The following is a 23,003-nucleotide window of genomic DNA, read 5'->3' on the forward strand; positions in this document are numbered from 1 at the left end:
AAAACTATATGCCAATATCTCTGATGAACATAGATGCAAAAATCCTCATGAAAATATTATCAAACTGAATCCAACAATACATTAAAAAAATCACTCACTACAACCAAGTGAGATTTATTCCAGGGGTGCCAAGTGTGGTTCAATATTCACAAATCAATCAACGTGATATATCACATGAACAAAAAAAGGATAAAAACCATATGATCATCTCAATAGATGCAGAAAAAGCATTTGGCAAAGTACAACATCCATTCGTGATAAAAATCCTCAACAAAGTAGGTTAGAGGAAACATACCTCAACATAATAAAGGCTGTATATAAAAAGCTCACAGCGAATGGCACACTCAGTGGTGAAAAACTGGGAGCTTTTCCTCTACGATCAGGAATAAGACAAGGATATAAACTCCCACCACTTCTATTCCACATAGCACTGAAAATTCTAGCCACAGCAATCAGACCAGAAAAAGCAATAAAGGTATCCCAATTGGTAAGGAAGAAGGAAAACTTCCACTATTTGCAGGTGACATGATACTATATATGGAAAACCCGAAACACTCCACCAAAAAACCATTAAAACTGATGCATGAATTCAGTAAAGTCACAGGATACAAAATTAATATACAGAAATGTGTTCCATTTCTATAACTAATAATGAAGTAGTGGAAAGAGAAATTAAGGAAACAATCCCATTTACAATTACACTGAAAATAGTAAAATACTTAGGAATGAACTTAACCAAGGAAGTGAAAGATATGTACTCTGATAAGTATAGAACACTGATGAAGGAAATTGAAGATGACACGAACAAATGGAAAGATATTCCATGCTTATGGATTAGAAGAACTAATATTGCTATAATGTCCATATTACCCAAAGCAATCTACAGACTTAATGCAATCCCTATCAAAATGCCAATAGTATTTTTCAGAGAGCTAGCATGAATAATCCTAAAAAGTCTATGGAGCCACAAGAGACCTCAAATAGCCAAAGCAATTTTGAAAAAGAAAAACATTGCTGGAAGTATCACAGTTCCAGATTTCAAGATATACTACAAAACTGTAGTAACCAAAACAGTATGGTACTGGCATAAAAAGAGACACATAGATCAATGGAATGGAACAGAGAGTCCAGAAATAAACGCATACTCTTATGGTCAATTAATCTATGACAAAGGAGGTAAGAATATAAAATTGGAAAAAGCTTCTTTAACAAATGGTGTTTGGAAAACTGGACAATTTATGTTGAAGAATGAAAATGGACCACTTTCTTATGCCATACACAAAAATAAACTCAAAATGGGCTAAAGATCTAAATGTGAGACCTGAAACCACAAAACTCCTAGAAGATAACATAGGCAGTAATTTCCTTGATGTTGGCCATAGAAACCTTTTTCTACATATGTCTCCTAGGGCAAGGAAAACAAAAGTAAAATCAAACTATTGGAATTACACCAAAATAAAAAGCTTTTGCACAGTGAAGGAAGCCATCAACAAAACAAAAAGGCAACCTACTGAATGGGACAAGATATTTGCAAATGATATATCTGATAAGGGGTTAATATCCAAAATATATAAAGAACTCATTACAACTCAACACCAAACACACACACACACACACACACAATCTGATTAAAAATGGGTAGAGGACATGAATAGACATTTTCTCCAAGGAAGACATACAGATGCCAAAGAGACACATGAAAAGATGCTCAACATCATTCATCCTCCAGAAAATGCAAATCAAAACCACAATGAGACACCACCTCACACTTGTCAGAATGGCTAAAATAAAAAACATAAATAACAAATGTTGACAAGGACACAGAGAAAAGGAATCCTTGTGCACCACTGGTGGGAATGCAAACAGGCGCATCCACTGTGGAAAACAATATGGAGGTTCCTCAAAAACTTAAAAATACAATTACCAGGGTGCCCGTGTGGCTCAGTTGGTTAAGCGTCTGACTTTTGCTTTCGGCTCAGGTCATGATCCCAGCGGCGTGGGATCGAGTTCTGCATCAGGCTCTGCACCGAGTGTGGTGCCTGCTTGGGATTCTCTCTGCCTCTCCCTCTCTCTCTGTCCCTCCCCTGATCACACACTCTCTTGCTCTCTCTCAAAATAAATAAACAAACATTAAAAAAATACAATTACCATATGACCCAGTAATTCCACTACTGGATTTTTACACAAAGAAAATGAAAACAGTGATTTGAGAAAATATACGCACCCCTATGTTTCTTGCAACATTATTTATAATAAGCCAAGATACTGAAGCAACCCAAGTGTCCATCAATAGATGACTAGATAAAAGAGATGTGGTAGATATAGACATAGTTATAGATAGATGCCTGTATCTATGTCTGTATCTATATCTATATCTAAATCTATATCTATATCTATATCTATATCTATATCTATATCTATATCTCTACATCTACATCTATATCTATATATCTATATCATGGAATATTACTTAGCCATAGAAAAGAATGAAATCTTGCTGTGACAACATAGAAGGACCTAGAGGGCATTATGCTAAGTGAAGTAAGTCAGACAGACAAACACCATATGATTTAACTCATATGTGGAGTTTAAGAAACAAAACAATGAACAATGAGGAGACAAAAAAACCAAATTCTTTTTTTAAAAATTTTCTAATGTTTATTTATTTTTGAGAGAGAGACAAAGTGCAAGCAGGGGAGGGCAGAGAGAGAGGGAGACACAGAATCGGAAGCAGGCTCCAGGCTCTGAGCTTGAATCCACCAACTGCGAGATCATGACATCACCTGAAGTCAGAAGCTTAACCGACTGAGCCACCCAGGCGCCCCAGAAACCAAATTCTTAAATATAGTGAACAAACTGGTAGTTGCCAGAGGGGAGGTGGTGGTGGGGATGGGGAAAATTGGTGAAGGGGATTAAGAGTACACTTCGCATGATGAGCACTGAGTCATGTAGAGAACTGTTGAATCACTACATTGTTTGTGTACCTGAAACTAATATAACACTGTATGTTAATTATACTTGAACAAAAACATGAGAAAAAAATAATAGTATGGCATAGGGTTTTCGTGATTAAATGAGTTATTTCATGCAAGTTATTAGAACATTTTCTGGCATGTACAAAGTACTTAATTGATTCTCCTCACCATCATTTGAGACATTGGACTGTAGATTGGTAAAATGACTTCTATCAGTCCCCTTAAAAGAGAGATTACTAAGTACTCTGTTCCAGCTGCTTAATCCTAAGGTATATCTACCACCTGAAAGCCTCCTTCGTGGTCACCATGACCTTCTTGGCTGCATGATGATTGCTCCATAGACAGGCAGGAAACCAGATTTACCTGAAGCTGGGGGGTGAGGAGGTCCAGGATGGAGAGGCCATACTGGTAAACCACAAACTCCCTGGCAGAAAGGTCTGTGGCTTGCACAGCGATAAGCTCTTCCTTCAGCATTATCTGAGGTTTCGGGACATCCTGCAAACAGTGTTCTGGGGCTACAGAGGTAAAGAGAACACAGTAACGATTCCACTGATTTTTCTGTACAGTGATGATTTTAGTAAGGGCAACAGCAACACAATTCAGCTTAGGAAAAGGTGTATTTGCATCGATCGGTCCATCCACCCATGCCAGATACGTACACTGTGCCTTGGATCCTCCTGCCCATTTTCATGGAAAAGCAAGTGAGCCTCAGTCAATAGGAACACAGGTGCCCAGAACAACAACAAAAAGATGAGGGTCTGGAGAGGATGGCAACCAATTGTCTTCTACGTGTTTCATAGGGTTGTTTGGAGCACTAAATGTAATGTACTCAGAACTGGGACTGGTACATAGCAAGCACTCAGTAAATGCTAGCTCTATTAACAAAATAATCTTACTTCCTCACAGATTGTCTCTAATGGGCCTTGGGTATTTAAGCATTTTGTGCGATCTTTTTATTTTTGAGAAGACAATGAAAAAAGCTTGGGTAGCATGGCATAGCAAAGAATCCTGGGCTAGTAGCTAGAAGACCTGAGTTCTGGTCCAGGTTTTGGAAGACCCTGGGAAAGACACTAAACTTCTTTGAACATCAGCTCTTTCATCTATAAAACGTACGTTAATAATCTTTTGCCATCTTACAGAATTAGAGTTTGGGTTACCAGGTGTAAATAAGACAATGCATGAAAAATTGCTTTCAACATCGTAAAGTCAATACCATCGTAGGACAATGGAGGTTGAAGTGTGGGTGAGAAGCCACTTCTCTGTTCACACTCTTCTTAGTTTTCCCCCCAAAGGAGGGGGAATTAATTAGTCAAGTTCTGGGTCAGGAAACATTTTCTGTAAAGGGTCCAAAAAATAAGTATTTTAGGCACTGCTGGCCAAGAGGCAAAACTGGGGTTCAAATTCAGCGTTCCCATCGTTGTGCTGGAAGTGTGGCTTCCCTCTCCCACGGCGCTTTCCCTTCCTTCTCTGAAACGCAGTGATGTGTGCTCCTGGGAACTCACCACCATATACCGCCTGCACCCCCTTTTGGCAGTGCCTTTGCAGCGTTGGATAATTGTCCACATGGGTAGGGAGGTTAAGAGCACAGGCTGCGGGACTGAATTCCAGCTGAACTCCTTGATTTTTGACAACTCACTGGACCTATTGGGATGCCTCAGCTTCCCTCTCTATAAAATGAGTAAAAGTACCTACTTTACTGGGTTGGTGTAGAGATTAAAGGAGCTAACGTATCCAAAGAGTGAGGAGAGCGCATGACAAATTGCAAAGCCCTCCGTACACATGTTATTCTTCTTTTGACTTCCCCCACCCCAATCATTTACAAATGCAAAACTATTTTTAGCTTGTGGGTCACACAAAAACAGACAGCTGGCTGGAATTGGCCTGCCGGCCATAGTTTGCAGATCCCTGGTCAAATTCAAGGATGTTTATGGAACTGCGTTGACTAATGGCTTGCACTGTGGTCAACTGAAAGGCATACGGCATCTCCTCTTAATCCTCTGCCACTTGGGCACTGAGTGGATTGAAACAGATCTAATTCTTCAGGGCAAGGCCAGCCATTCTCTTTTGACTGCGAACGTCAAGGTGTGGTATTGGTAAAGTGATCTGGAGTCCCTTTTTGGTGCAAGGTCTTCCTTTTCTTTGTCTTCTGCCTATCTCCCTGCGTCTCACACTTTCCATTAACTCCTTGTAACATGTGGCTGGCCAGCATGGGGTAAAATCCCAAGATTTAGATTCAGTGTTTAGTGGAAAGATAGAAGGCCTTTAGGAATTCCCTTTTGAAACTGACCATATTAGTATTACAGTGGAACTTTGACTCCTATTTGTTATTCCTTATACAGAAAAATCTCTTAGGAATCTTAGGTTGGGGGTGAGGGGAAAGGGATAATTGGTGACGCAAGATTCTGACATTCCCAGTCCCTGGGGTCACACCATCGAACACATTCAGTGCGCCATGAAAGTTCCAAGCAGGGGCTACAGGGAAAGGAGGTTACCTTGTTGGTGATGCAGTTGTGTTTGTAGTTCAGCTTCCTCCTTGAGGGCTTGGGACCAGATGTCTACTTTCTTCAGGGTAGAAAAGACTGGTGAGGTCCACGCGATGTCAACTTTATCTGTATGTGCACAGAGACAGGGAGTAGTTGTTGCAGTAAGAGCACAGGATTGGGGCTAAATAAGAAAGAGCCAGATGTAGTGTTACAAGTGACAGGTGGCCTGTAAGATGGCCCCTATGATTCCCCTATGTGTATCCACCCCCTTGTGTTATCCCCTCTGGTTGAGTGTGGGTTGGACCTAGTGATTCATTTCTAATGAATCAAATATGGCTCAAGTAATGAGATCAGGATACAGAAAGACTGTGGCTTCCATTTTTTTTTTTTTTTTTTTTTGCCCCTTCCCACTTGCTTGCTCTGAAGGAGGCCAGCTGCCATGTTGTGAGCTGTCCTGTGAAGTCCAGGTGGCAGGGAATTGACTCCCCAGGTGAACCTTGAGATGACTGCATCTCTGGCCCAACACCTTGATGTAGCCTGTATGAGACCCTGAGGCACTGGCCCCCAGCTAAACTGCACCCAGATTCGTGACCCACAGTAACTGTGAAATAAAAAATGTTTGTGGTTTTGAGCCACAGAATTTTCTGGGTGTCTGTGGTAACAGCAATATATAACTAATACATTGGGTTTCTCTGTATTCCTCCTGAAGAACGTACTGTGACCACACCCTTACAGTGTCAGAAGCCCTAATGGTTTATTAGAACTTATCAAAACATGGCCAACATTGGCAGCAGAAATGAATGCTGGGCCAGTGACCAGCCTTACCTGTTCCTGGCCCCTGATCCTCTGGTCCTGGACCATAACCTTGAGCTCCCACTAGCGCTGCAGTGAGGCTCTTCAGGAAGGGGATCAAGAGTGGGCAGGCAGCAGCCTGGTCCCTTAGAGAAGCCGTGACTGTTCCATAGAATCTGTCTCCAGGGTAATTCTCCAAACACGCAGGGGCTCCCGAGGCAACAATCTAGGACAAAATAGTCAGCACCTGGTTCCATGCATGGTTCCCACCTGTCCCATGTGGCTGCTTTGGGAGCTTCTCGCTGAACCCCCACCAAATTGGACATGCAGATCTCCTTGGCCGAGTCCAGAGTCCGTACCTGGGTGTGCAAGAGGTGGAGGCGGCTAAGCTCCCGTTGGTACTGTAAGTGACCGAGGGCTCGATCGAGAAAGCTCTGTCTCTCCCTTACCACCTCCTGAAACTCATCAGAGAGATGCTGAACCACCTAGAGCACAGGAAATGAAATGCCCGAATGAAAATAGAGCTTTTCTCTCTCTTCTTGTTCCCCTCCCAGCCCGTCCACTTCTCCTCAGGGCACCCCCATCCCTGAGTATTACATCGCGCTGAAGAACCACATCTCACGACATAGGAGGAGGCGCGCATTGTACATGGGTCCCCTCATCAGCCTCTGAGCCTCACCTTCCTGAGACGGTTCCAGATCTGGGGGCTCTGACCCCTACTCTGCTGTAGCCACGTCTCCTCCTCCTGGCCCCACAGCCGGCCCACCGCTTGCCCCAGCTTCTCTGCTGCGTGTCCTAAACTCTGCAGGACTCTCTGCATGCCTAGCGCCACCTGTGCCTCCTGCTCCCCCTCCTCTCTGTCTGCTGCAAGGGGCAGAGAGAAGAGCCATGTAACGGCAGCCATGTCTGGGGACAGGGAGAAGAAAAGACAGTGGTTTACTGCACCTGCCAGGTCCGAGCCAGGGCCTGGCTGGGAGCCTGGGAGGTGAGCACATTCAGAGGGCAGGAGGGGCTCCCCACTCCCGAGATTTCTGCCCTGGGGATCTGGGCTCAGGGGATGCTGTCCCACCTCGAGAGAGCAGGCCCCGCTCTGGGCCACTCTGCATGCTCAGGGCTCTGGCTCTCCTCTGAGTCTCCTGCAGGTGGCAGGACTCCAGCGCAGCACAGGCCTCCTCGGCAGCCCTCAGCTACACAGGGCAGGAAGCACAAAGAAAGAGGCCTCGGAGAGGAAGGCAGGAGCTCTGGGCTGGGCCCCCTCATGCTGGCCCTTCCTCCTCCTCTTCTTCTTCCTTCTCCTCCTCCTCCTCTGTCCTGAGACACTTAGGGGTGACCAGAGTCTAGGGCCTGGAGCCAAGGATCCCAGGACTCTGTCTGCCCTGCGATGGGTTCCATGTTTTCTGTCAGCAGGCGTGACAAAGGCTCCACACTTACAAAAGAAACCTGTGTCGTCTGGGTAAAGGTCTGTGTGGGGACCATGAAGTGGCACCTCTGGGCCTCACCTGTCGCTGGGCATCTTTGCCCGGAACGGAGAGGAGCTCCTGGCTCAGGTGCCCCAGGTGTTCCGCTAGACGCACCTCTTCTTGCTCCCGGCGGTGCCAGTACTGCTCGCGGGCTCTCAGCTCCTTCTCCAGGGCATCCGGCTGCAACATCCAGCTTGTTTTAGGCTCGCACGTGGTTTTTCCTCGTGGCCTGAGGTCTGGCTGATGATCCCGAGCTTCTCCAGACACGGGCCTCCCTCACCCCTGGGTGTCCGTGACTGAGCTTAGCGAGGCGGTCGACTTGGTTGTAGATGGAAAAAGCATAACCAAGTGCCTTCTTCAAGTTCCCAGTCTCCTTCTCGCTCCTTCCAATGCCTGGATTCTCTGGAGCCACCTGGCCCCCTGTTCCTACCTTCCTCTTGGGAGGGCAGGGCAGGTGGGTACATGACAGCAGGAAATTCTCATCCCCTCCTATCACCCCTTCATACTCATCTGGGAAACTGTGAGTCGGGGCTACAATTAAAATGTCTTGGCTTCTAGCGAGAATCTTTTACGGCATATCCATCTTTGTTCCTTAAATGCGCTAGGCTGAGAACATAACAGGAGGACCCTAAGTCATTTCCATTTTCGTGGAGGCCTGCCAAGGGCTGAATTATTGCAATAACCTCCCGACGGGGTTCCTGCTCTAGCCTGGCCCTGTTCCCATCCATCCTCTGCACTGCTGCCAGAGGGAACTTTCCAGAATGCTGACTATATGTACACACGCCCACACATAAAGATGTCTGGAAGGAGGTATGCCAACCTGTTAATAGCGGCTGCATTTTGTGGGAGACGGGGGTGAGGGGAGTAGTGTCTGGGTGGGGGGCCACCGATGGCAGATGGGATAACAGGAATGAGGAAGAGGGATGTCGTGCTTCTTCATTTACATACATTAAAAAATGTAGGATTACGAGTAATTTATTTTCTTTTTGTGTCGTGCCAAGTTTTCCAAGTTTAAGAGTCTTAAGAATATTCGTATCTGATCATATCACATGTCTACTTAGAATCCTTCAGTGGCTCCCCATGGCTTTCACGATAAAGTCGTATCTCTGGGCCTCAGCCAGGCACCCAGGGTTATTTGTGATTTGTTTCCTCCCTTCCTCACTGGCCTCCCCTGCTGCCTTGGCCCCAACACCTCCCTTACTCTCCTGGAAATGTTGTGGTCTCACACTGGCCACCCTTGGGCTTGCTGGCCGCTGGGGCCATTTCTGACTCATGGTTTCAGCCCAAGTGTTGCCTTTTAGGGAAGCTTTCCTTGAGCTCTCCTCCATGTGATTTAGATGCCCCCTGCTAAATGCTCCCTTAACACCCTTACAAACCATGATCATGGAGGGAAGCCATGGCCGGCCAGTTTCCTGAGGGGAGGGGCCCTGTCTAGTATTTTTGTATCTCAACACCCAACACTGTGCCTGGAACATAGAGGGTATTTAATACGCAGCTGCATATTACAGCATAAACTGCTCCTACATACCAGCCTGGGGTCACTCACTCCCCGAGGTAGGGCCTCCAGCATCTGGACAATGGGCACCACCACTCCGGAACAGGGATCTGTCTGAGCACCAATGACGGGACCAGGTTCCCCAGTCAAGGGGTCTATGGCTTGAGCCCCAATCGAGATTGGGACAAGACCTGCGGGAAAGAGGGAAAGAAGGGAGGGGTGGTCATTGAAAGAGGTAGACAAGGCTGGAATGGAGCCAAAGGAGCCCTTAGAACCCTTTTTGCCCTTTGAGAGGTTCTGATCTGGACTGGAGAGCTTCCTGGAGACCACAGACCCTGAGGGTGAGGTTCTGAAGTGCTGGTTTTGGAAAGGACCCAGTTTTCTCAGTGGGGGATAAATGACCTGTGGTCCTGGGGTTCTGGAATCTCTGAGCACTTTATTTTGGGTCCCAGTAGCCCTAGTGGAGGCATTGGAATGGCCCTATTCTGTGGTTCCTGAGCAAATGGGTTGGGGATACCCCTCCTGAGCTTTCCAGGGTTTTCTTTCCCGGGGCTAAGTCACATTCCAGATCCCCCTGGGGCTTTCGCAGGCCCCCAGTTCCCTCCTACCTTTGCCATCCGCATCTTCCATCGAACCCGCCAGGGGTGTGGGGTCACCAGAATTCCTATCAGTCTCCATGCCCAGGATGGGCACCATGAGCCCCGAGCCCTCAGGGTCTGGGATCTCCATCCCATAGAGGGCTGGGACCCACAGCTCTGTCCCTGGATAGCACATCATTCCTAAGACAAGAGGAGGGGGCAGAGGAGGGGAGTGGAGGGTCAAGTTCCAGGCTCAAAGAGCTATATCCCTGACGCTGACCATAGAGGCTTCCCTAGAAAGACTGCATTTGTTTCCTTTGGGGCCCAGCTTAGCATTTTGAATTCAGAATGAAGAAAGTGAGTGACGACAGGACTTTTGAGAAGCTGAGAACAACTTCCAGGCCACACTAAAAAGATAAAAGAAGGAAACAAATATTCGTGAGCACTCTCTATATACCAGAAACCTGAGCTAGGAAGTCCACATATATTACATTTTGTTTGGGTGTACAACTAACTCTGAAGCATATACTATTTTTATTTTCATTTTAAAGATGTTAAAACAGAAGCAGAGTGAGGTTTAGTAACTTGCCCAAACTAAGTCAGAGAGTTAATAAATGGTGGGGCAGAGCTTCAAACTCAAGTCAGTTCTGTCCCCACACCCTGGTTCTTTTTTGTCACATCATGGGCAGAAGCTTCTAGAAAGAATGAGTGAGCTAAGCTCCAGGAAGATGTCCCTCCTACTTCCTTTCCTTGCCCATCCTCGTCCTCGTATTAGGAGAGGTAGAGGGGAGGTGGAGGCAGGGGTGACTCCTTTCCTGAGTTTATGAATGGGAAGCTGGAGGTTATGGTTGAATAAGGGAGAGAGGGGAGGCGAGGACCCAGGCCTGGCTGTGCAGCTCACTAGCTGTAGGACCCTGGTTGGTCAAGTCACTAAACTCCCTGAACCGCCCAGACTCCTCAGTGCAAAGTGCGTGTTATAACACATTATGGTGTTGGGAGCCCTGTGAAATAACGAGAGAATATACACTTTACAAACATAACGTTAAGACCCAGCAGGGTTGGCGAGAGAGGGCAGATTTCAAGCCGAGCGTTCATGGGGTCGGACATGAAGTCATCACATCCCTTCTCTCTTCCCTTGGTCCCGTGTGTACCTGACCTGTGAGGCTGCAGTCCTGTCCGTGAGCTAATGAGATGTGAGTATCCAAGCACCCGGTCAGCCTGGGCCTGGGATTTCAGGGCCTGAGAGCTAGGTCTAGGTGAACAGGTACCTAGCCTTCCTCCGCCGGCCGCGATGCCACCTGCTGTCTCCAGCTGCCGCTCCAGTCTCCGAGCCTGCTGCAGGACATGGTGCAGACTCAAGGCCAGTGCCTGTCTCATGTCCTTGATGGCAGCCTCCAGAAGCCCCTGCATCCTTGACCCTGGCCTCTCCTGGTAGCTGCGCAGCACAGCAAGCACTCGCCTCTGGGCCACCAGCACGTTGGCATCCAGCAGGGCCTGTGATCCTCCCGTGTGGGGCACTGTCCTGCCCTCCTGTCGCGCAGCTCCCTGGAGCCGGACTGTCTTCCCGCTCAGTGGCTCCTCGAAGCTGTCGCCAGGCAGCATAAGGTTCCCCGAGGCGTCTCGCAGCCCGCCCAGGGCAAGCACCTGACCTGGAACCCCAGAGGGTGAGGGAGAAGGGGGTCTGAGCAGAGATGCAGGGATATGAGGAATGAAGGAGAGCTAGGGCCTGCACACAGTAAGCGACAGGCCAGGCGTGGGGGACTAGACGATGGGGGAAGGGGAGAGGGCCGAGGGGTAGAGAGGTGGTGGGAGGAGCAAATGCCCCTTCTTGGTTGAAAACCTCCCCTTACTTTTACTGCAGAGCCAGCTCGGGTCTCTTTCCCCCCTGGACACCGTGCTGGAGATGGGGAAGGGCCAGCAAAGCCGGGATGCAGAACGAAGGTGGGGTAAGAGCAGAGTGAGGAGGAAGGGTGGAAAGAGGGGTTTGGGGTGGAGTTTGCAGCCTGGACCGGAGCACGGAGGGTACAGGGGGAACGGGAGGCCAAGGGCGGACAGGAGAGGCTGGGAGCACAGCACTGAGGCTGACAGGACACCTGTGTCTTCATCCAACCCGACTCCCAGGATTGGCGAGATGCCTCCAGTGACTGGATCCTCCATGGGGCCCCCCAGCTCTAGAGGGGCCAAGGTCTTGGTGAGAGGGTTGCAGTATGTGCCCCCAAGAGCGAGCCACTGCCTCGTCTGAGGGTGCAGGGTCACAGCCAGCACGGGCACCTCGATGCCAGTTGCAGGGTCTGTCATGACAGCCCCCATCTGTGACGTCCTTCGTGGCTGCAGGACGGGCAGGCGGGCGGTTGGAGGGGAGCCAGTGGCGGGGCAGGTCGGGTAGGGCACATAGGGGAGGATGGCAGCTTCTGACGTTCGGACGCCACCTGGACAGGGAGACAGGAAGGTGCTGGTCCTCTTGACACGTCGGCCTCCCTGCCCCAGCCCTGCAGAGCCTTCTTTCACCGAGCTGCCCTCTGCAACCGGCACCCTCTGCAGCCACAATGCTCAAATGAGGAGGGGGAGGAGGCGTTTACTGCTCTGCTCATCATCACACCCCACCGTACAAGGACAGAGCCCTGCTCCCTGCCCCGTGCCCCCTGGGGGTTCATTCCAGAGGGCACCAACAGACCTGGGCTGGGCGGGCGGGTGCTACTTAATGGTCAGGGTCTCACCGGAACCGAAGTCAGTGGTGGGCACCAGGGTAGCTCCCTGCAGATCGTACCCCAGGTTTCCAGCTTCAGGCAGCACCCTCCCGGTGTCAGGGTGGACGAAGTAGCCAGGAGGTATGGACCCTGCATGGCCACTGGCCGGAAGCATTGCACAGTTGTGGCTGGGGACCATCAGCTTGGTGACGGGATTCACACGGATGTCATCGGCGCCCCCTTGAGGGCCCGCTGAGGCTGCGGGAAGTCGAACAACAGCTCAGCCCTGGGTGTGAGGCCAAGGGGGCGGGTTGGGAGCTCCCTGGGCTGGTGCCTGGAAGGAGTTGGTAAGAACCCCATGCACAGCCCAACAGCAAATGCTCCCAGGGGGCAGGGGATCGTGTCTTTTGCTGAGTGCGGGGCCTGCTCTCCCACTGAAGACGTGACATTGCGATAGCATCGTATTGCAGGCTGGCAGTGCCCGGGAGGACCCTGGGAAAATGGTCTTGACAGCCTGTGGGGTGACCCGATGGGGCTGGGGACTCCCTGAACTCGGAGTGCCCACAGAGAACCCAGAGGATCCTTTTCCCACCCTTCACTTCCAGAAGTCCAGCATTTTCCAAATGTGGCCTCTTGCACCCATGTGTCAGGCTTGTGCTCTCAAGAAGTGCTCCCTTAGATGTAAAGCTACGCTTTGTGGTAGTTTTGCTGGTTTCCTCCTCTGTCCTTCCCATTTCTGAGGCTCTTTCTGCAGCACAGCCGTTTGCCCGGGGCACCGCACAGGAAGTCCCTCCCAACTTTGGGGGTTTCCACTTTTGCTATGCCCTTCGCCTCCCCTCCTCCCTTGCCGGGTGTCTTAGGGGAGGGACCACGTTTCTGCGGGGCCTGCTGCCCTGAACGCAGCGCCACGTTTCCTGGGGAGCCCTGCCAGACGCCGAGCGGGACGCACCTGGCCGCAGCAGCTCTGCCCCGGTGCCGGTGCCCAGGACGCCCCAGGCCTTCAGGCGGTGGCCCTCCTGCAGCACAGCCTGGGACAGGCGGCTCAGCAGGGCATCCAGCTGGGGGTTTCCCTGCAGGGCCACAGGGGTAGGCCTATAAGGGGAAGCGCAGTTTGGGATGGAGAAAGGACACGTCGGCGGCGTGGCCGGCTCGGGATCCCGCGAAGCCATCCTCGCTCCTCCCCTAAGCCAGATCTCTTCATGCCTGCCTCAGCCTCAGTGGATACACACCCTTCGGGGTTGGGCCCAGCCTGGGAGGACTTGGCGGGCCTGGAGCCCGCCTGTGCCTTCAGCAGCCGCCGAGCTGCCATCATCGCCGAGCAGAAGGAGGCCCACTGCTCCTGCCTGGCACGGAGGTCTTGGCGGAGGAGCCCCAGCTGGTGACTAAGGCTTGCTGCGTACGGGCCCGCTAGGCGCCCCCTGCGCCCCGCCTCCTCCTCCGCGGCCCTGGCAGCAGCCTCAGCAGCCTGGGGTCAGAGACATCACTGCCTGCTTGCCCGCAGGGCTGCAGACGCCAGGGACAGCAGCCCAGGGCTCGGACACCCAGCTTGCTCCAGAACATTCTGGGCAGGCCCTGCAGCAGTGGCAAAGGGGTGACAAAGCCCCAGGGGTGGGGGGTGGGGTGGGGCTAAGAGCCCTGGGGCAGGTGGAGAGGGGTCACGGGGCGGGGAGAAGGTAGGCTGGAGGGGGCGTGGGGGGGCGGTGTGGGGGGGAGGGAGGATTAGAGCCGGGGCTCAGGGAGGCCCAAGAGTCACATTTGGGCACAGGGACCGGACGGGAAGGTGTGAACGCATCCCAACCTGCTGCAGCTCGCTCGAGGGGCTCCCCAGAAGCCGGCCAGTAGAGGCTGGGATGCGACGCTCAGCACCCCACAGCTGCCGGAGAGAACGGGCTTCACTCAGGAGTCTGAGGCACAGGAGTTTGAGCTGTGCGAGAGGGCGGAGTTCACCTGTGAACTTGCTCCAGAAGCCACGCGATCGCTTTCATTGCTTTGATCACAGCGCCCTCTGCTGCCCGTTGGTGGAGGGGCGCCACGGCCCGGAGACCCTCAGAAGGAATGGTGAAGACCAGCCCAGGCAGGTCCGGGCACGCACAGACCGCTGGCCCAGTTAAGATGCTTGGACTACAAGTGTGCTCTGTTTTGCTCCCAACGCCCGTCACCCACCGGCCTGAATTTGTTCATGCCAGTTGGGCAACCGAGGACCTGGGATGGGGATCGGAGAGGCTCCAGAAGTGGCCCTAATAGATTCCCTATCACTGATCTGAGGCCCCCCAGATCTCGTAAAATCAGCCCTAAATTCAATCTGAAATCTTCTGCCTCCCTTCCCTTATACTTTCCTCTTTTTCCTGATTCCTTATGGGTAGATGGAGGATTTCTTCAGGTCCTACACCCTGCAACTAGCTCCCTTCTGAGATGCGTTTCCAGCCCCACTCACTTCTCCAGCTGCTCCCACTTACCTCTTCCTTGGTCTGGCCGAGTTTGGTTGTCACGGATACAGACTGCCTGAGCAGAATCGCAAAGAAACGTTCTGGGTCAAACCACTCCAGGTCTACCTGCTCCTCAGCCTCCCAGCGCCCCCCTGTCAGGGGAAGGGAAACAAGATTATCCTGAAAGGCAAAGATGAGGCTCCCTGCAGATCCCCACTGTGTCTTCTTCCTGCCGACCGTCAATGGTCTAGACGTAGTCTTGCGGCTAAAAGTGTGGTCCTGTACCAGCAGCTCCAGCTCTACTGAGGACCCTGTTAAATATGCAGAATTCTAGGGGTGCCTGGGTGGCTCCGTTGGGTAAGCATTCAACTCTTGATTTTGGCTCAGGTCATGATCTCACAGTTTCCTGAGTTCGAGCCCCACAGCGTCAGCGTGGAGCAGGCTTGAGATTCTCCCTCTCTCTCTGCCCCACCCCCACTGGTGCTCTCTCGGTCTCTCTCAAAATAAATTAAAAAACTGCAAAGCAGAATTGTAGGTTCCATCTCTGACCCATTGCAGGAGAAGATCCCCAGGTAATTCATAACCACATTTAAGTTGGAGAGGAACAAACAAATTCCAGGGCTGCTATCTGAGGACCATACTTTGAGTAGCAAGGGTAGAAGGTGAAACATCTCAGCGTGACGCATCAATGCCTCTGCAACTTGCTCCTCTAGGTAGAATTTTCTAACTTGGGCACTTTGTACGTGGTTACATTACTTTTCTTTTGGAAAGCTTTTATTTGGATGTCCTTACCCCCCTTCACACTGTGCGCTTCTAGAATCAGGCAGTGTCTGGCATACGATAGGCGTTCGATAAATATTTACAGAGCAAATGAATAAATGAATGGAGGAGAAGGGAACACTGAGTAACCTAGGAACATGGAAAAAGGAAGCAGGATCTGGCCAATTGGGTTTGGGGACACTTCTGGGATTCTGGCACTTCCGTCACTCACCGTGATCTCCGCCAACCCTGGGGATATCAGAGTCTTGGTGTGATGGGCCCCTCCTCACCAATGTCGTCCCAGGTCTTGGGGAAACGTAGGCATCCAGGTTGTATCCTTGCTGATGCTCCCTGAAGGTGGGGCTGGGAATGGCCTTCCTGGCCCAGCTCAGGCGGTGACACTGAATCTACACGGTATATAATGTGGTCATGCGAAGGACGGGGGGAAGCATCTTCTTTGACGACGGGGAGGAGCGAGGTCCCTGCTCAGCCACACTTAGGGAGTGCCTCATCTTCTCTTGTTTGGACCATTCCAACAGTCTCTCTCTTTGTGGTTTTCCTCCCTAATCCATCTCTATCTTTCACCCCATCACTAGACTAAAAATAAAAGTCTCACCAGAGTTTTTCTCTTGCTCAAAAGGTTTAATGAGTCCCCACTGCCCAGCAGGGCCCATGGGACCATGCGGTCTCTCTGGTCTCTCCCAGCTTCAACCTCATCTCTGTGCTTGCACCCCCGTGTTTGGCTCCCTGAGCAGGTGGATGTTGTTTCATGCCCCTGCGCCTTCACACATAATACTCCCGCCCTCATCCCTACCCCTCCTCCCTAGCCCATTACTCTCCCAGCCCTCAGCTCACCAACCCCTTTTCTCCTACAGGGACCGCATTCTTCCACGTCTCATGTTTCAAGCCTCTTTCAGGAATCACCTCTTGACAAGTCTATCCTGACCCACGGGAGGACAGTCACCTCCTTCCTTCGTGCAGCCGGGCACCCTGGACACGCTTTCATCATAGTGCCCTAATGTTTCCTGACATTCACTTGTTTCCTTGTCTATGTTCTCCTGATGGAACTTTGATCACTAGAGGCCTGAGGCTGTGCCTTTGTCACTTTTGCACCTTAGTAACTATTATAATGCCTACCGCAAAAGGGGCACCTGAAGACCCACTTCTGTGGAATTGGAGAGGCAGTCTTGCCCACTGGCTCAGAGGTCACTTGTCCATTTCACTCACCGACAGAAGCAGGCAGAACCCGAGGAGCAGGACAATCTCCCCCAGGACTTCCGGCCAGTCAGACCTCTTTGGGGGCCTGGGGATCTTGGCAATGCCAGTTTGGATGAGATACCCAGGAGTCGTGGAGGCGAAGGGCCCTTCTCCAAAGCACCGGCCCCCTGGCGGGAGGGTGCGGACGTACTGGGCAGAAAGAAATCTGTTCAGCCTTTGTCCTACTGTCTGCCAGAGACTGGCAAGGGGACGGAGCGGGACCCCGGGCCTGTCAGCACGAACCAAATAGTCCAGATCTTTGTGCATACCTCAGGGGAGCAGAATCTGAGTTTTTCCCAGGACACGAATTCACAGGAAGCAACTGAGCAGCTGTCTGCACGTTCTGGGGCAAGGTCAGCACAGCCTCTTAGGAGCTGCGCAGACAGGATGAGATGCTAAACTCTGTTGTGACCAAGTCAGTGCACCTGGTTCGGTGGTGGCCTCATATGCAGGTCACACGGGTACAAGCTTGTGTAGATGGGCTCGGGGTATGTGCCTTCAGGATGAAAGAGTGGGGGGTGGAGGAGGGGAAATGAAGCAGGGGGCTGGGAGAGATGTCTGGACACCTGGGCTATTTTCATTCTCACGATCTTCCCCTCCTTATACGTCACATGTTGGAGTGAACGCTTGGCACCCCCAGAATTATCTGTTAGCACTGTGGGAGCCTGAAGCTTTGATAGGGACAACCTGGGCATCTCCTTCCTTGGGGATCTGTCTGCAATGATTATGAAGCAGTATTTTTTAAGGCAAGGGGGAAATGATGGGCTAGGTTCTTAAATGAGGCAAACCATCACAGACAAACCATCTTCCGATGCCTGTTGCTGCTCAGACGAAAGACATAGACCCCAGGCTCCTGGAACTGCTGTAGAAAGAGGTAGGGTTCTTGATCTTGGAGCTGGGACTCCTCAGCGAGGGCCCGGAGGCGCCCCCAGTCAAATCCCCCCAGTGTGTTGTAGAAGTGGCCCCTGGCGACAGAGAAAGGAGGCGGTATGTTGTCTCTTGGAGGCGGCTACGGGCAAAGGAGCGTCTCATCTCCAATACTTCGATGGTGGCAGGGCTGTGTCCTCTGGACACTCACAGGTCATACTCGGGGTAATTCTCACGGGTCACCAGGAAGGCAAGCGTATCATTGATCTGGAGGCAGACGGTGGGGTTTCGGATGCCTGGCTCTGGGGGCGGCAGATCCCCATGGTGTGTGGAGTTGAGGCTCATTGACCAAGAGGAGGTCAGATGTCCTTCCCTAGAATTTTCTGGGCAAGCAAGGTACAGAACGTGAAGAATAACAGTCAGGTTTAGGCAGATTCTTGCCGGTGGAGACGGGAGAGGAGACCCAACAAGTGTCAGGGGCGCTGCTCACCTGCGTCGTGTCCTGGGGGCCTGGGATCTCTGACGAGCAGGCCGAGGGAACGCAGGAGCGCATGACCTGGTCTGATCAGGCCCAGGAACCCAGTCCCTAGAACAAGGCAGGGATCTCCCTCAACGCGCAGGGCCTAGCACATGGATACAACAGAAACTGTCCATTCCTGCTTTGAACGTGGTTGGGTTCAACTTTCTAAAAGTCGAGGGATCACCTTGTGGGGTGTCACCTTCCAGCTTCTGCCCGAGGGAGCCACGGAAAAGGGCGAGGATTGCCCATGTGCGGTCCTGAGCCTGTGGCCTCCCCCTGTGCAGTGGTCTTACCGTCCATCCTGACCACATACAGAGGGACGGGCTTCTGCCTTTGGTCCAAGTTGCAGGGATGGCCCACAGCACGAGGTGGGGAAGGCCTGTCCAGGAGGTAAAATTCCTGGGAACGAGGAGGCCTAATGTCAGGTCTTCCCGTAAGACCTGGTGAGTGACACAGCGGCCCCACGGGGAGGTGGGGCAAGCACAGGGCCTCCCCCGAGCCCTGTCCGCGTCCTGATGGGGATGGAGGGAGGACGCGGTGCCAGTGACCTGAGAACGTCTCATCTGGATGCTATCCTTCACCCACGTGGGAAGATTCCCGAGATAGTTTCCCCCTCCTTCATGAACAAATCACTTCTTCAAGGAGCTTTGCAGGATGAAATTAAATCAACGCTGGGGCCTTTGCTCTGGCACTAGATATTGTGCCTATGATGGGGTTCAGTGAGTAGGTGCCAGGACCCTGTGCACAGGCGTGTCACACACGCCCCTTCTGAGGAAGCAGAGGCCACGAGCGCTGGCTCCTTGGGTCTCTGCTCAGCGTGGGGCTGGGCCTCGGGCACTGTACCTGGCTCCCGGCGCCTTCAGTGATGGAGACCTGCGGGATGCCATCAGAGCAACTGAGCTGCAGGGCGTGTCTCTGTCCCTCTAGGCACAGGGCACCACACATTCCACTTGAGCGTTGTCCCCAGCACCGACAGAGCCCCAGGCCTGCGTCATAGCCGTGGGCATCTCCTGGTGTGGCACACACCTGCACAGAGACTCAACCTTCTCAGGGACACGTCTCTGGGGGAGGGTCCCCCCAACTCTCCAGCTTTAGAGCATAGAGCACAGGTGTCCATGTTTCCATAGATGGGGGAGTGGAATGAGCCCAGAGGCTAGGGGACTGGGCATGTGAACTGTCGGCTGAAGGGCCAGGAGAGCTGGGGGTGTGCTATATAGACCCCTCCTACCTCGTGGGCACAGTGGTGGCTCCACTGGTCCTTGGTCAAACACAACCCCTCCTGGTTCCAGGTGGCCCCATCTTTGCAGTTCTTATGCTCCCGCTGGACACAGCCCCTTGGCTCTCCAACATCTTGGTAGCCTGGAGGGCAGGGGCACTGCCCATCGCTGGGCTGTGGGTTGCGGAGGGAGGGATGGCTGGTTGCTACCTGGTTGTGGTGAACCACCCCTTTGGCCGTGACACTGCCTGAGATGGGCCAGAAGGTAAAGGCGGGGGAGGGGAATAAAAGGTTTACCAGGGCTGGAGAGGCGTCAGGTGACAGGGGAAGGCTACCGGCTCATGCTGGTTAGGGTCCAGCTGGTGCTAACACTTCGGTCAAAAAGATTTGGGAATTTCAGGAAAGGAAGGATTCACGTGTGTTATTTGTTGGCTTACAGGGAAAGTTCGAGGGGAAAGATCTGGGTCAGGGTGTGTAATTTGGGAGTGGTCATGATGGAGGACAACTCTACCCTTTCCTCTAAGTAGGGTTACCAGATTTAGTGAGTAAAAATATAGCACACCCCATTGAATTTGAATTTCGAATAAACAAGAAATACATTTTTAGTATAAGTATGTCTCATTCAATTTTTGAGACACGTTATGCTAAGCAATTATCTAATTTATCTGAAATTCAGGTGTAAGCGGGCAGCCTGTATTTGCCTGGCCATCTTACCCCACGTCACTTGGAAATGTGAGCTAACCCTGGTCAGGTTACACCGGAGCTGAACTTGACCAAAACAGTCCTGGAAATGCAGCGCGTCCTTGGGTCCCACCACCAGAAAACGTACCTGGAACACTCGGCCAGGCCCCAGGCAGACACACGTGTCCTTGCCCTCCTCCGGCTGGGTGGCCTCCGAACCACAGGGAAAACAGGCATCTTGGCCGGGCCAGGGGTTGAAGAATCCTCGAGGGCAGAGGTGGCAGAGGGGGGTGTTGTGGGGACCTTCTCTGGAGAGGAAAGTTCCAGGGGGACAGGGGGCAGGTGGTGGGCCAGGGCAGAGCCTACCTGTAGGGGGATGGGTGCATGGCAGTCAGCGCTAAGACTTACCTTCCAGGAGCTGCCGGTCCGCAGGTGACTCCCCCCAGAGGCTCCAGGTAAACACCCGACTATTCTCTTTCCCCACTCGGGGCTTCTGCCCACCCCCCACCCCCCCGCCCAGGTGTTTTGTAAGCCAACATCTCCCCTCATAGCTGTTTTTCTTTCCCCACTCCTTAACTGTATCCCCAAGTCTTCCGGTGCAAATTCAGCCCCACACCCTACCCTCTGGGCACCCTGGTTGGTGCGCCTCTTCTGCACTGGACGTCTGGTTCCCACAGTCCTGAGGATTCTCCCTGCCGAGGCACATGGTGCTCTGGAAGGTAAAGCAGAAGAGAGCCACGCGGGCCCATGTACCTGGGGTGCCAAAGGGTAGGACCCCCACCTCCTGGGCAGGGGCGATGGTGGCAGGGAGAGAGGCAGACATGCAGGTTGGAGGAAGATGCGCACGGAGAAAGACACCGATGAAGACCCCGTGCTGGGACACAGCAAAGACCCAGTGACAGCAACACTGGGAGAGGACGAGATAGGGATGGGAGAGGTACAGAGAGGTCTGGGCACAGGGATCTGCCTGCAGAGAGAAACCCCGCTCACAGAGGCTCCAGGGAGCACTCGCTGAATACTTCATGAAGATGAAATCTGAGATACGGATCCTCTGGGCGCCTTTGGCCCAGACAGCTCAGATATAAGATATCCTCTTATCTGTTTCTCCATAGGCCTTTTCCTTCCTAGGGCAACTGGTGGAGTGTGTGTGTGTGTGTGTGTGTGTGTGTGCACGCGCGCGTAGAACGGGGCTCAGGGGCACATGGATAGCTCAGTCGTTGAAGCATCCAGCTCTTGATTTTGGCTCAGGTCATCATCTTGCAGTTTGTGAGATCAAGCCCAGTGTTGGGCTCTGCACTGACAGCACGGAGCCTGCTTGGGATTCTCTCTCCTTCTCTCTATGCTCCACCCCTGCTCATGCTCTGTCTCTGTCTCTTTAAATAAATAAACATGAAAAAAATTAAGAAAAAAGGAAGTGGGCTCAGCGAGAGCAAAGGATGTTCCAGCTTCCTCCTTGGGCAAGGCAAAGCCAGTCAGCCTCACTGAAGCCCTCTCCCTGTGTAAAATCCTGCAGGAAAAATGCAAGGCGAATGAGACACAGGCTTCTGTCTTTGGTGCACGTACAGCCAAGTTTCAGAGATCCACATGATTTTAGCATTAGACAGGACCTTAGAGATTATGTAATTTTATCCTCTCACTTTACAGATAAGAAGACTGGGGCCAATAAGATGCAAAGTTTTAACAGATTCACACATCTCATCAAAAGCTCTTAAAGAATATGCATACAGTGGGGAGCCTGGGCGGCTCAGTCGGTTAAACATCTGACTTGATTTCAGCTCAGGTCATGATCTCACGGTTTCGAGGGTTCGAGCCCTGCAACGGGCTCTACGCACTAACCGTGCTCCCTCTCCCCTCTCTCTGTGCCCCCCCACTCATGCTCTCTCTGTCTCTCTCAAAATAAATAAATAAACTTAAATCAACTTAAAAGAAAAGAATATGCAAATACAAAATACCTGGAAAGTGTAAAACAGGCAGTGAGCCCTGAGAACAACCGTGAACCAGGTGTAGGCCTGGCCTCGTTGTTAATTACCTTCGGAAATTAGATAGTCAGTTAACTTATCACTTGGAAAAAAGTGATAATAAATAATACTACTTGGCTTTGAAAATCGATCAAGCTAACAGGTGAGGAAGTTCTTGGAGAGCTATAAAGTGTAACAGAAGCACGTTCTAATGGCTAAGGTGTGGCTGCAAAAGAAAGGGACCTGGGACTCTGGAACTTTCTAGGCCACCCAGCTTGTAAGTAAGACCTCTGCCTCCAAGTTTCAGGAGTACTGGGTCAGGAGAGCCTTAAGAAAATTTGTTGCATGCCTTTGTAGTCAGGCTTTGGCTTTGAAAATAATACATATGTATCTGGTTTGATTTGTCGCACCTAATTCACCAAATTTTACTCTGAATGACTTTGTGACTTGGTTGCCTCTAAAAAGAGATGCACCCATTCAAGACAAGCTGCGCCTCTCCTCGATGGCACTTCACTCACTTCTACATTTATTTGCTCTTTCTGCAGGGATTTCGTGCGCGCTTACTCTGTACCAGGCTCTTTCCTGGGGCTGCTGATACCTTCATGAACCGGATGCCGTTTGCGGAGCTGAGGTCCGAAGGAGAATTACCGAGCTGCAGGGTCAGAGGCTCCTCAGAGACGTACCTGAGGCAGAGGACATTAAGATCCCTGGGAATCTATATTCTGTAAAACACAGCTTACAGCCGTACTGTCCAATAAAGATAGAAAGCAAGTCACATATGTCATCTCAAGTGTTCCAGTAGCCACATTATAAAACTGAGAAGAAACAAGTGAAGTTAGTTTTAATAAC

The 23,003-nt window shown here is 51.5% G+C and overlaps 1 protein-coding gene across 1 annotated transcript in view; it reads right to left on the reverse strand.

Annotated features, from left to right (window-relative positions):
* Window positions 1-21,019, reverse strand: part of LOC147576976 (uncharacterized) — a 32,087-nt gene extending 11,068 nt beyond the window's left edge. The window contains exons 1-23 of the mRNA XM_086676442.1: window positions 20,818-21,019; window positions 20,345-20,562; window positions 19,528-19,689; window positions 18,593-18,698; window positions 18,270-18,365; window positions 17,991-18,162; window positions 17,715-17,877; window positions 16,883-17,062; window positions 15,888-16,062; window positions 14,927-15,207; window positions 14,269-14,394; window positions 13,700-13,935; window positions 13,420-13,562; window positions 12,501-12,728; window positions 11,052-11,432; window positions 9,814-9,984; window positions 9,239-9,396; window positions 7,750-7,890; window positions 7,320-7,437; window positions 6,930-7,114; window positions 6,610-6,735; window positions 6,284-6,476; window positions 3,339-3,490 (exon numbers count right to left, since the gene is read on the reverse strand). Of these exons, the coding sequence (XP_086532568.1) occupies window positions 3,339-3,490; window positions 6,284-6,476; window positions 6,610-6,735; window positions 6,930-7,114; window positions 7,320-7,437; window positions 7,750-7,890; window positions 9,239-9,396; window positions 9,814-9,984; window positions 11,052-11,432; window positions 12,501-12,728; window positions 13,420-13,562; window positions 13,700-13,935; window positions 14,269-14,394; window positions 14,927-15,207; window positions 15,888-16,062; window positions 16,883-17,062; window positions 17,715-17,877; window positions 17,991-18,162; window positions 18,270-18,365; window positions 18,593-18,698; window positions 19,528-19,689; window positions 20,345-20,562; window positions 20,818-21,019 (4,113 nt within the window). The remainder of the gene's footprint in view (window positions 1-3,338; window positions 3,491-6,283; window positions 6,477-6,609; window positions 6,736-6,929; window positions 7,115-7,319; window positions 7,438-7,749; window positions 7,891-9,238; window positions 9,397-9,813; window positions 9,985-11,051; window positions 11,433-12,500; window positions 12,729-13,419; window positions 13,563-13,699; window positions 13,936-14,268; window positions 14,395-14,926; window positions 15,208-15,887; window positions 16,063-16,882; window positions 17,063-17,714; window positions 17,878-17,990; window positions 18,163-18,269; window positions 18,366-18,592; window positions 18,699-19,527; window positions 19,690-20,344; window positions 20,563-20,817) is intronic.
* Between the last annotated feature and the right edge of the window lie 1,984 nt (window positions 21,020-23,003).

Source organism: Puma concolor, chromosome D1 (genome assembly GCF_028749965.1).
Source record: "Puma concolor isolate L17-30 chromosome D1, mPumCon1.1.hap2, whole genome shotgun sequence".
In the NCBI taxonomy this organism is placed as follows: Eukaryota; Metazoa; Chordata; class Mammalia; order Carnivora; family Felidae; genus Puma; species Puma concolor.